Raw genomic sequence first — 12,567 nt, forward strand, 5'->3', positions numbered from 1 at the left:
AGGCCCCCCACCTCTCAATGCACCACTTGCCTGGCCAGCAGGAAGGGGTTAACCTGCCCTGCGCTTCCTCCTGTGTCCTGTTACTGCTGAGGCAGACCTGCCGGGCCAGCTGAGCAACTTTCCTCGGAGTGCTGCCTGGCGCTGGCTAGGAGGCAAACGCACGCGGGAAGAGCTGCTACCCATTCCAGGGACCCTGCCGCTGCCCCTCTGAGGGGTCTGCACCTTCTGGGAGCAGGTGGGTCTCTGGGACGAGGGTCCATGGTGGATGGCTCTGGAGACGCTCCCAAGGCTGTGCCGTCCCCCTGCTGCACAGGTCGGAGGGTCACCGCAGAGGCTACTCGGGCTGGGGCTGGGGCCGAGGGAGCCCGCACTGGAGGTAAGCTTCCTCCCTGGCCCCCTCCCTGGCAGTGGCGGCATGGAAGGCGGGGGTTGGTGGGGAGCAAACAGTGGTTCTGGGGCTTAGTCTCTTTTCCAGGTGCGAGGGAGAAGGCTGAGCTGTAGAGGACCTAAAGGCTTCTTTCCTGCCACCCCTCCCTCCCTGCCGCCCCCAAAAAGGGACTCAGGGCCCCCTCCCCATCCATCCTGGGACTTAGCATCTTTGGTGGCATCTTAGCATCTTTGGTGGCATTCCCCACAGACTCCTTCTGCACATCTCTGCTGTTTCCTCTTCTTCAGCCCCTCATGCACACCTCTAGCCTCAGGGCAGTCCCCCCTCCCCCATCTTCTGTGCTCCCGGGATGCAGCTATTACAGTGGCCAGAAGCTTAGAGTTCAAGCTCACCCCCTGTCCCTACAGCATCAAGAAGGGCACTGTCATTCCTCACTGCTCAGGCTGGATCTGACTTGGAGGCAGGGGCTGGAGCCCACCTTAGCAGAGGACGGGAAGGGGGTGTGGGCTGGGCTGGTGGGTGCACAGACTTTACGCAAACTCATGCACGTGTGACTGGACAGATCTGGGTTCTCTCCGTCTCTCTGAAACCCTTGCTGGGGATGAGCGATCTGCATTTTTCGGTCCTGACTTTTGGGAAACTCTCCAGATCCCCCCATCCTGCAGGCCCTGAGAAGAGCAGCCCCTCCCTACTGCGCAGTTCTCCTTGGGACCCTGTATGCAGGAGAGAGCTGATACTCCGTGCCCCGTGGCCCATCCCACCGCCTGCTGGCCCTGCTCCCATCCCCTCAGCCTCCTCCCTCCTCTGCCCTCTCGTCATCTCTGAATTCTCAGGCCCTGCCCTCTCTGTGCCCTTCCCTCCACCTGACAGGGTCTGGCTCAAGGTCACTGCAGTAATTCCATACCCAGCTGCCCAGGGCTGCTGCTGCTACCGCCACCGCCTTATCAGCCGCTGGGTTTCTGTTACACTCCCTTTTATTTCTGGGCATATCGTGTTCGATAAAACCCTTTGCTTGTAACACTGCTGGCAGCGCTCCCAGCTGCTCCCTCCCGCGTTCCCGCGTTCCTTCCTTTCCTCCTCCCTTCTCTGCGCTTGGGCAGCCTTCTTCCTTTCCTCCTCCCTTCTCTGTGCTTGGGCAGCCTCACCTTGTCCCCTCAAACTCCAGAGAAGGAAAATCAAGGTGCCTCCCCATGTTTCTGGCCCCGCCCTTCCCCCCAGCCCCTGCAGGGGTGTGCAGAGAATGCCCACCTTCTGTGAGAAAGGTCCAGGCAGGGCCGCTGGACCCACACCGAGAGTCCCCTCCCAGAGGCTGGTGCCCCCACACAGGCCAGGCCGGAGGGCCAGGGCAGCCAGGTCCAGGTAGGGCTCTGGTGCAGTCACAGTGCCCGACTGGTTCTGCTAGTTCCAGCGGCCAGCCGGTAGGGGCGTGTGCTGGGCGGGCTTTGGTGCACATTATTTCCCATCTTGACTCTGCCACCCCCAGCCACGGGTTGGGGAGGTGAAGGCAGGTCTGAGTCACTAGCAAGGGGGAGGGCAGGAGTTAAACAAGTTGTGGCCGTGGCATTCCCACAGAAGGCCCACCACCCGCTGGAAGGAAAGAGATAGCAGACAAAAGGTAGGCTGCGCTGTGGGCCAGGCACTCTCCACCTCGCCCACTCCCACGGTATCTTATTCTCTGGGCCCCCAACAAAACCTGCCAAGGCATGTTTTCAAAGCGTGGGGCTGCTTTGAACTGAGCCCAGCACTGGCGGGGCTGGGGTGGAAGGAGCGTGGAATCGGGTGCGGGAGGACAGTCTCCTTCAGATTCCTGCTTCTGGCAGCCTGGGGACCAGTTGGGGCACGGGCTGGGATGGAGGGTGGAGCCAAAAGGTGTTTGGTGGGTGGGGGACAGTTCACGGGTGAAGTGGAGGCTCTGCAGGCCCAGACAGTGTGTGTGTGCATGCACACACCAGTGCTAGTGTGGGAGGAATGGTGGTGGTCAGGGAATTCCTCTTTTGGTTTCTGAAAGGGCCTTTGGGAGGACCTTGGGCCTGGGGTTGTATTCAGCAGACAGCCTGGACCTGTGGCTATTGGGGGGAATTGGGCTGGCCCAGCTCTTCTCCCTGCTGGGGTACCAGAGGTCCACCATGTGTCCAGTGTTTTGGGGCTTTGGAGAACCCAGACTGTTCCTACTCTCAGGGAGCCTCCATTCTAGCTGAGAAGGTGGGACTGAGACAGTAAAGCAATCCGATGAAATAATGACCAAACTGGGTAACACTGACAATAAGAATTGGATTAGTCTTCTGGAGTCCTGGATGGTAGTCCAGGCTCTGCCACTTATGTGCCATATGATGCAGGCAGGTCCCATCCCCTCTCTGGCCTCAACACTTCCATGTGTACATGGGGGTGGCATGCAGGAGTGTTGGCAGTGGCCAGAACTCTGAGGGGCAGTCTTCCTCAAACGATACTTGCTCTCTTGCCTTCTGGCCCAGGTCATAGCATTTCTTCTGAGCTGCCCTCCCCTGACTTGCTGGTTCACTCCTCCTTACTCTTCCCTTGGATCTTGGATCTCAGCTCTGCCACCACCTCCTCTAGGAAGTCTCCCCTGATTTTCCCGGCTTGGGTCTTCCTGTGCGGCTCTGCACTCCCACACTGGACTGTGATTTTCTGTACCCTCTCAACTGAACGTGGGTGGACCAAGGCGTGTGTTCTGTGCCTGGCATGGTGCCTGGCTCAGAAAAGGCCTCCGGGAAATAGGTGTTGAATGCATCAAACTACAAAAACTAACAATATGAGAAAAGTGAGCTGAGGAGCTAGGAAGGATAGGTCTTAAGCTAGATCTCAGCAGAAACAGAGGCAGTGGCCGAGCAGAAGCAAGGCAAGCGGGCATTCCTGGAATCCTGTTAGCGTTCCCCCATGAGGCCATGCACTCTTAGGTGGGGCTTCCTGGGGTCATCTTGGTTCCCCATGCAGCAGCTCTGTGATCTCGGACAAGTCACTTAATATTACAGGGTCTCGCTCTGTTGCCCAGTGGCCTGATCATGGCTCACTGCAGCCTCCAACTACTGGCCTCAAGTGATCCTCTTGCCTTGGCCTCCTGAAGTCCTGGAATTATAGGCGTGAGCCACTGCACCGGGCCCATTTAATACTCTGAGCCCCACCTTTCCCATCTGTGGATGGAGATAATGATAATAGCATCTTTGGGGTGTGACTGTGAAGATAGATAGATGAGCATGCAAAGCTCCAAGTGCCTGCTGAATTGTAAGTGAAATAAGAACGTGTGCCGCTGAAGGCTGTCCCTGGAGGCAGGGACACTCTGGCCAGGCCTCATTTAGTTGGTCAGTGGCTGAGTGACCCATGAGGTAGGCCTCTGCCCCTGAGTTCCTGGCCCTCTCTTCCTCAGCCCCATGTGGAACCCAAGGACGCAGCTGCTCTGCTAACACGGCAGCCCATCCTTCGAGACTGTGACCTCGCCACAGTGGCCCTCAGCCCTCCACCTCCGGCGGGGGCGAGGGCCACCCACCTCCAAGTCTCCAGCCATGACGACCTCCGCACTCCGGCGCCAGGTGAAGAACATCGTGCACAACTACTCCGAGGCAGAAATCAAGGTGCGCGAGGCCACCAGCAATGACCCCTGGGGCCCCCCTAGTTCGCTCATGTCCGAGATCGCTGACCTGACCTTCAACACAGTGGCCTTCACCGAGGTCATGGGCATGCTGTGGCGGCGGCTCAATGACAGCGGCAAGAACTGGCGGCACGTGTACAAGGCTCTAACATTGCTGGACTACCTGCTCAAGACGGGCTCCGAGCGGGTGGCCCACCAGTGCCGCGAGAACCTCTACACCATCCAGACACTCAAGGACTTCCAGTACATCGACCGCGACGGCAAGGACCAGGGCGTCAACGTGCGCGAGAAGGTCAAGCAGGTGATGGCCCTGCTCAAGGATGAGGAGCGGCTGCGGCAGGAGCGAACCCACGCCCTCAAGACCAAGGAGCGCATGGCACTGGAGGGCATCGGCATTGGCAGTGGGCAGCTGGGCTTCAGCCGCCGCTACGGCGAGGACTACAGCCGCTCCCGGGGCTCCCCGTCCTCCTACAACTGTGAGTAAGCCCCAGTGTGTGGCTGGGATGGGGAGGTGGCCCGACTTCCATTCCTGGCTCTGCAATCCAAGCCATGGTTCATAATACCTACCTCCGAGGGGTGTTATGAAGATTCAGACATAAGGAATGTAACACGCAAGGCGCAACACCCGGCACATAGGAGGTGCTCAACAAGTTAGCTCAGATAATAATGTTGTTATAGATTCATTATCATTCGTTAGCTGCCTGATAGGATGGCGCGATAGTGGAAGCATGGGTTTGGAGTCAGATAGCATTCTATATTCTGCTTCCTCCAAGCTGTGTGACCTGGGCAACCAGTTCTCTGAACCTCAGTTTCCTCATCTGTACAGTGGGGATAAGCTCACCTACCTCCATTGTTTGATCTGAGAATGAAATGAGACCAGGTTCAGGAACGTCCTCTACCCTGCACCCAGACACATGGCGTTCCCCTTCATCCCCCTACCTGAGGGCAGCGGCTAGACAGTCCCTGACTCTCCTGCCCCCAGTCATGGGGGCTTCCAGGATCTGAGGAATACTCAGAATGGCCCGCCTTCCATAAAGCCCTTGACAGTTTGCTGAGGGCTTTGAGGTTGTGACCTTGTTGGACTAGAACCTCCTATCCTCACACCTCCCTTGCCCCCAAGCAGGACGGGGTCCATCTGGAAGTCCAAGAGCTGGAGTCAGGGCACCTGGGTTCAAGTCCTGCTTCAGGAACCTGGTCAGGGGCCCTAAGTGCCGCCTGTGCATCTGCTAAGGAAGGACTGGATCCGTCCCTCCATCCGAGATGGGTTGGGATGGGGAACTTACAGAGTGCCTGGCACACTGCTTGGCCCACGGGGGCCTCAACGGCCGTTGTTCCCCTCCTCTCAGTTCTCTTCTTTGAGCCTCAGCTTCCTGGCAGGCAGAGGGGTGTGGGAGCCGATGGGTAATCGTGTGGTCACAGAGACATGATGGTCATTGCAGCCTCCTCTTCGTCACCCCGCTATACCTCCGACCTGGAGCAGGCCCGGCCTCAGACGTCAGGGGAAGAGGAACTGCAGCTGCAGCTGGCCCTAGCCATGAGCCGTGAGGAGGCAGAGAAGGTGAGGCCATGCAGCCCCACTGTGGTGGGGAGGGGATGGGCTAGAGGGAGAGAGTGCCTGGGAGCCCCTTGGCCTTGACTCAGGCTCTGTCACCCAAAGCCCCAGTCCTGTGCCCAAGGACAGCACAAGACCCATTATCTCTGTCGGTTTGTCGCAGGCAGGGACTGCCTCCCTGCCTCCAGTCCTCTCCACTGGGCCTGGAAAGGGTGGCGAGTGTACAATTAGGGGCACATGCTATGTCTTGGGGTGCCTGCTACCACCTCATGGTGGAGTGGGTGAGTGTGCTCAGACATATTCCTAGGAGACACTGGGATATGCTTCCCGCCCCCGCCCACCAGCTATCCTTTTGGGGAGACAAGGACAGGCCCCCGATATCATCATCTTTGCCGTTACCTCTGTGGATCCAGGAAGACCAGGCAGGAAGCAGCTGGGCCTCAGACAGGAGGGCCTGAGGAACTCTCAGAGGATTCAGAAGCGAAAGATCAGTCTTCCTGACCTTTAAACTGCATTTCAGATGCAGGCAGGGAGAAGGCCACGCCCACCCTGCCGACTAAGGGGCAAATGGCCCATGCACACTGAGGGTGGGCATTAGTGTCTCCATCCCCATGACCCAGGCAGGCCTATACTGCCCTTCTGGTCCCAAGGTGGGGGTACAGGGCCAAGTTTACCCCTCTCTTCCTCCGCAGCCTGTCCCCCCAGCCTCCCACAGGGACGAGGACCTGCAGCTGCAGCTGGCTCTGCGCCTGAGCCGGCAGGAGCACGAGAAGGTAGTGGGCCGAGCCCGCTGGGCTGCCGGTGCTGCTGCTGCTGCTGGTGGAGGTGCTTCAGGGCACTAACAGGCTCCTCCCGCTGTACCCGGTGGCCCTGCTGCTCCTAACCTCTCAGCTGCCTCCCACCCTGCACTCTCTCGACTCCAGCCTCCGGTGCACAGGTCCCCGGATTCCCGCCTGACCTGCTCATGCTCCTAACTCTTTCTGTGCCTTCTGCAGGAGGTGAGGTCCTGGCGGGGTGATGGCTCCCCCATGGCCAATGGTGCAGGGGCCATGGTCCACCGTCAGCGGGACAGAGAGCCTGAGAGAGAAGAGAGAAAGGAGGAGGAGAAGCTAAAAACCAGCCAGGTAGGGAGTGGGCTGTGGTGCGTGGGATGGACAGGGCCTAAGAGATGGACTGAGTATTTGTAAAGAGAGAGCAGAGCAGTGCCTGGCATATAGTAAGCACTGATGTGTTTATTCGATGAAATAGGGGTGGGGGTGTAGCAGCCCTAGTCCCACATTGCATGGGCTGGTGACTGAGTTAACAGCAAAGTGGGATGCAAAAGGATCCTGATTGGAGACCCCCGGATTCGGGTTCTGGATTTGCTGCCACTTACTCTATGACTTGGGGCATGTCACTGTCATGGCCTCAGTTTCCCCTTCTGCACAGTGGGCTTATTGGATAGTTCCAGCTCTGACATGCTAGGATTCTGTGATATGTCAATCAAGACTAGGGTTGGCCTAAGCACATGGTGCTGAAAACACCTCGGGCTCATGGACATATTTTCTCCACATGGGGAGTGGGCAGCTGCTGAGTGCAAGGCTGCCCTCCAAAGCTGTCCATGCCACGCCCGGGTGCTGTGGTCTCCTTTCCGTCCATGTTCACTGTGGCCAGTTTCTCTTGGACACTGACCTAGGGAGGTAGGCTGGTTGAAAAACATCTGCCTTTGGCCTTCCTGCCCCTTTCTGCTGGCCTGGATTCTATCCCAGCTCTGCCTCTCCCTGGCTGTGTGACTTCAGGCAAACCCATTCCACCCTCTGTGCGCTGGCTGGCTCATCCATAAAATGGGTACATCACCTGCCCTACCTACCTCACAGGGTTGTTATGAAAATCAGGTACTCTGTGGATGAAGAAACATTATAAACTGTAAAGCACTGTGCAGAGGTGAGGGATCATGAATAGGTATCTGTGGAATGAATAAAGAGAATGAACTGGCATTAGCCTGACAGGTCAGGGCCTGCCCTCCCTCCAGGCCCCGCCCACTTCTGAGCCGCCGCTGCCTCTCCCCTCCACAGTCCTCCATCCTGGACTTGGCTGACATCTTCGTACCTGCCCTGGCCCCGCCCTCCACACACTGCTCTGCTGACCCATGGGACATCCCAGGTGGGCATGCAGGGCTGCAAGAGACTTCCAGGCTGGCCCAAGAGCCTCCTCCTTCCCAGGCACTTGCTGGGCCAAGCACCTCCTCCCAACATCTGAGTGTCACCGGGCAAGTCACTCACCACCTTGAGCCTCCACCGCCTGTGGGACAGGCTTTCGTAGTGAGGGCTATGGAGAATGTCTGAAGGGCCCAGCTCCTAGGAAACGCAGCAAATGTTCTCTCGCTGCACTCACTTGCTCAGCACGCCTGGGAAGGTGGCCTGAGTCGCCCACACCTGCAGGTCCCAGTTCCTGGGGTCACTTGCCAAATAGGGGCTCCAGCCTGCTGGGTGGTCCTGAGGCCGCAGGCCATCTGTGACATGGATCTTCTGCCTCCCAACTTGGGCTGGGTAACTGGGAAGGGCCCTGGGCGAGGGATAAGGGTGGGCCTGGGATCATGTCTATGCTGTTCCCATTTCAGGTTTTAGGCTGAACACAGAGGCCAGTGGCTCCTCCTGGGGGCCTTCTGCAGACCCCTGGTCTCCGATCCCCTCAGGAACCGTCCTGTCCCGAAGCCAGCCCTGGGATCTGACTCCCATGCTCTCCTCCTCTGAGCCCTGGGGCAGGACCCCAGTGCTGCCTGCCAGGCCCCCCACCACAGACCCCTGGGCCCTGAACTCTCCCCACCACAAACTCCCCAGCACTGGGGCTGACCCTTGGGGAGCCTCCCTGGAGACCTCCGACACACCTGGTAAGAAGAGGGCCAGAGAGTGTGAGTGAGGGGCTGGGGGACTTCCAGGCAGGGCCAAGGGGCAGCAGATACTGTTTGTGTTAGGAGGACAGCTTCTCTGGAAAGGGGTCAGACCAACACCTTCCCTTTTTGTCAACCCATCTCCTCTTCCTCTCTCTCTTCCGAGGTGGTGCCTCGACCTTTGACCCATTTGCCAAACCTCCAGAATCCACAGAGACCAAGGAGGGGCTGGAGCAGGCCCTGCCCTCTGGGAAGCCCAGCAGCCCTGTGGGTGAGCAGGGCAAGGGGATGGTGAGGCTCTGGGGAATGAGGGGCCCACCCCGAGCAGCCTCTGTCCTCTTCCTCTCACGTCGCGCGCCAATCCCTTTCCCCACCAATTAGCTCTAGCATTTCTATTCCAGAGCTGGACCTGTTTGGAGACCCCAGCCCCAGTTCCAAGCAAAATGGCACGAAGGAGCCAGATGCCCTGGACCTGGGCATACTAGGGGAAGCACTAACCCAGCCAAGCAAAGAGGCCCGAGCTTGCCGGACTCCCGAGTCCTTCCTGGGCCCCTCAGCTTCCTCCTTGGTCAACCTTGACTCGTTGGTCAAGGCAACCCAGGTTGCAAAGACCCGGAACCCCTTCCTGACAGGTAAGACATGCCCTTGTCCCTCAACCCAGGGGCTCCTGCTTTCAGAGCCTAGCCTCCGCCGGAGGAGCCCACTCTTCTTCCCAACTTCCAAGACCTCCCGGTGTAGGGCTCTGAACCCTGGGTCACTCAAAGCCACTCTCGTTCTGCAGGTCTCAGCGCTCCGTCCCCCACCAACCCGTTCGGTGCGGGCGAGCCGGGCAGGCCGACGCTAAACCAGATGCGCACCGGGTCGCCGGCGCTGGGCCTGGCAGGCGGGCCTGTGGGGGCACCCCTGGGCTCCATGACCTACAGCGCCTCTCTGCCCCTCCCGCTCAGCAGCGTGCCAGCTGGCTTGACCCTCCCCGCCTCGGTTAGCGTCTTCCCGCAGGCCGGAGCCTTCGCACCGCCCCCAGCTGGCCTGCCGCAGCCGCTGCTGCCCACGCCGAGCTCAGCCGGGCCGCGGCCCCCGCCCCCGCAGACCGGCACCAACCCCTTCCTCTGAGCACCGCCCTGTCCCATACCGGCCTGCGCCTGCGCCGCGCCAGGCGCCCGCGGCCCCGCCTGCGCCTGCGCCGGTCGCCCCGCGGCCCCGCCTCCGGACCCGGGGCTGGGCGGGGCGTCGGTGCTAGTGGAACGCCGAGCCAGTGGCGGCTGGGATTCCGCGGCGGCTCTGGAAGCTGGACGCGGACCACGGCCCGGGAGCTAGAAACTGAACGCCCGCATAATAAAGACTGGAACCCTCGTTCTCAGCTCTCACCAAGTGGACTTTTTGCGGGGTGTGGCGGCCGGGTCTCGACCACAGCGTGGATCACCGGCTGTTTAGGAAACTGCAGCTGCACAACGTGGGGTGCAAAACTGCCCCGCTTCCTTTACAGCTCTTCTCAACCCTCACCTCCATCCCCCGTCACCCAGGCACCTTCGCTTCCAGATGCTGCCAGGCTGTCACTCAATTCGGTCATTTCATTTATCACACATGGGCACTGGGGTTGGGCTAACAGCAAGAGACAATAGGCCTTTGTTCCTATTTATTGGGTACTGCTTATGTGCTAAGCAGATCAGTTTATTTAATGCTTGCAACGACTCTCTGAGGTAGAAAATATTGTTAATTCCGTTCAGGATCCCGGCTACTTAATCTGTGGGGCTCAATACAAAATAAAAATGTAGGGGCTCCTTGTTCAAAATCGTATGAAGAATTTCAAAACAGGGACAACAGAGCATGAAACCAAGCGCAAAGCCCACTGCAGTGCGATTGCACAGGTCTCTCACCTTGCAGCCGGCACTACTCCCATTTTTCAGGCAAGGAAACCGTGGCTCAGAGAGGTTGAATGGCATGCTCAAAGTCACAAAGCTGGCATGGGGCGGGGCTGGAACTCAAGAGTCAGACAGTCTGGCTCCAAGGCCTGGAGCTCCCAGGCTAGGCCCCAGATTTAATTCAGCAAATATTGACTGACTGCTGTGGACAAAGTGCTGGGCTCACCTTGGAGGGATCCAACCTCCAGGAGCTCGAGCGCAGCAGGGTAGACAAGCCAGGGGCACGTGATGCGGCTGTGGCAGAAGCCAAGTGCAGGAGCTCCCAGGCTCCTTTGTTTTACTGAGTCACCTTAAATGTAACTCTGCCCTCTCCCTTGCTTCGCCAAGGCTGGCGAGAAACTCAGTCTTAGCCACACAGGAGGAATCGGACCCCTTCTGGGGGTTTATGTGGAGTCTGGGAAACCAAGGGTGGGGTGAGGCCTGGTACTCAATCCAGGAGGGCCCCCTGTGACCACCCTCGCCTATTTTTCTTCTCAATGCTCCCTGATCACTGGACCACTGGACACTGATGTGTCCTCAGTGCTTGGGGTCTGGCTCTGCAGGCAGCCTGCAGCCAGCCCCCATCCCCCTTTCAGGGACAAATGGCCTTCCACCAGAGTCGGTGAGTGGAGAGGCACAATGCCACTCCCCTTCCTGAGGTGGGGGTAGGGGAAGGGAGTCCCACAATGCAGTTACAAACAGGATGGACAAGAACACCTGCTCAGGAGTCAGACTTACAGGGTTCAAAGTTCTGCTCCAAGGTTTGACCCTAACAAGAATCACTTAGTAATAAGTGGTTATGCTCTGTGACCTTGAGTAAATTACTTACCCTCTCCATGTCTCTGTGCCTGCGTTTCCTTACTTGTCAAATGGGATCAGAAGTTTCTTCTTTGTGAGGTTACTATGTGGATGTCCCCAGGCATGTCCATTCAGCTCAGAGTCCACCCTCTTCAAAGACTGACCATGAGGCACGAACCCATCATGGCTTTCACTCCTGGTTTTGCCAGGCAATACCCAGAGTCCAGCACCCATCTATTAATATCTTCTGCTGCACCCAAACCTGGGATGTTCCATCCTTCTTGGCCCCGACCCACCCTTTGTGGCCCTGCCACCCAGGCTCTCTTCTTCTAAACTGGATCCCCCCGAGGACTCCCAAGGGGAGCTGTTTTGTTTCCCACAAAGAAGTTGGCAGCCTTGCCTCCTGCCTCCCTCCTTACAAGACCCCTCCTGCTAGGAGGTTGGTGCCATAAGTCATTCTGTCTCCTCCCTGCCTGGGGCTGCCACTCCACCTCATTTTTGGGATGCTTCGGTCTTGGCTCATGGTCTTCTCATCCAGGTCTTACCTCAATTTCAAGTCGCTCCATTATCCAAGGACCTTATGGCCCCTTGACCTCTCAATGACCCTCACCGTGGTCACACTTGGAGGTTTGTCATCACCCCAGATTCCTCTACATTCAAGGCAGGCTTCTGGCTCTCTGAGCTTAACCTCATTCCTTCTAGCCAGAACATGTTCTTTGGAGCACCCACTGGACCCTCCGGCTAGCCAACCCTTCCAACAACCCGCCACACCCCACATTCTCAGAGTCACCCAGGACCACCATCTCTTCTATCCTTGATGGCGTCCACCACTTTCTCTCAAACGAATCCTTCCCATCGAAATGTGTCTTAATTAGCTCCATCCATCTTGACAGTGTCTTCCCATCTGTCCTCTCATGTCAAGCACCCATCATCTCTGTCTCCCCTCCCTTTCCTCTTCCTCCTCAGCCGACTCGGCAACTTCTGCTCTCAGCCTGACTTCACTAGAATGACGCCCACTAAGCACACCAATGGCCTCCATGTTGCTGAAGCCAGTGGACATTTTTCTGTCCCAGCCAGGCTGGCCCCTCAGGAGTCTGACATGTAGGCACTCTGTCCTTCATCTCTGGGGTGCTGTCCTTTGCACCCTGGCTGCTTCCCTTCTGTGTCTTTCTTTTTTTTTTTTTTTTTTTTTTTTTGAGACAGAGTTTCGCTCTTGTTGCCCAGGCTGGGGTGCAATCGTGAAATCTCGGCTCACCGCAACCTCCGCCTCCCGGATTCAAGCGATTCTCCTGCCTCAGCCTCCCGAGTAGCAAGGATTACAGGCATGCGCCACCATGCCTGGCTAATTTTGTATTTTTAGTAGAGATGGGGGTTTCTCCATGTTGGTCAGGTTGGTCTAAAACTCCTGACCTCAGGTGATCCACCCTCCTCGGCCTCCCAAAGTGCTGGGATTAC

General features: G+C 58.0%; 1 protein-coding gene and 1 long non-coding RNA gene across 3 annotated transcripts; one reads left to right on the forward strand and one right to left on the reverse strand.

Annotated features, from left to right (window-relative positions):
* The first annotated feature begins 1,908 nt into the window (after positions 1-1,908).
* On the forward strand, positions 1,909-10,205 carry EPN3 (epsin 3). Of its 2 annotated transcripts, XM_016932512.4 has the most exons (10): positions 1,909-2,003; positions 3,771-4,468; positions 5,432-5,550; positions 6,237-6,317; positions 6,540-6,668; positions 7,599-7,686; positions 8,144-8,413; positions 8,580-8,684; positions 8,815-9,045; positions 9,195-10,205. In XM_016932512.4, exons 2-10 carry the CDS (start codon positions 3,907-3,909, stop codon positions 9,524-9,526), a joined length of 1,917 nt encoding a protein of 638 aa, XP_016788001.2. In that variant the 5' UTR covers positions 1,909-2,003; positions 3,771-3,906; the 3' UTR covers positions 9,527-10,205. The 2 variants fall into 2 exon arrangements, with proteins under 2 accessions (XP_016788001.2, XP_063655902.1); XM_063799832.1 differs by lacking the exons at positions 1,909-2,003; positions 6,237-6,317 and having other exon boundaries at positions 3,782-4,468; positions 9,195-9,586.
* Positions 4,649-8,150, reverse strand: LOC104002930 (uncharacterized). The gene is made up of 5 exons (XR_001710974.3): positions 7,806-8,150; positions 7,394-7,489; positions 5,944-6,621; positions 5,276-5,520; positions 4,649-4,851 (listed from the first exon to the last, which is right to left on the reverse strand). It is a non-coding gene; the product is annotated as an uncharacterized LOC104002930 (long non-coding RNA).
* Positions 10,206-12,567: the final 2,362 nt, after the last annotated feature.

Source organism: Pan troglodytes, chromosome 19 (genome assembly GCF_028858775.2).
Source record: "Pan troglodytes isolate AG18354 chromosome 19, NHGRI_mPanTro3-v2.0_pri, whole genome shotgun sequence".
NCBI lineage: Eukaryota > Metazoa > Chordata > Mammalia > Primates > Hominidae > Pan > Pan troglodytes.

Excerpts from the sequence above, each read along its gene's own strand:
- EPN3 (XM_016932512.4), top strand. The coding sequence starts at position 3,907 with ATGACGACCTCCGCACTCCGGCGCCAGGTGAAGAACATCGTGCACAAC. Across the intron at positions 8,414-8,579 it reads GGAGACCTCCGACACACCTG|GTGGTGCCTCGACCTTTGAC; the intron begins GTAAGAAGAGGG and ends CTCTCTTCCGAG. Across the intron at positions 9,046-9,194 it reads CCGGAACCCCTTCCTGACAG|GTCTCAGCGCTCCGTCCCCC; the intron begins GTAAGACATGCC and ends CTCGTTCTGCAG.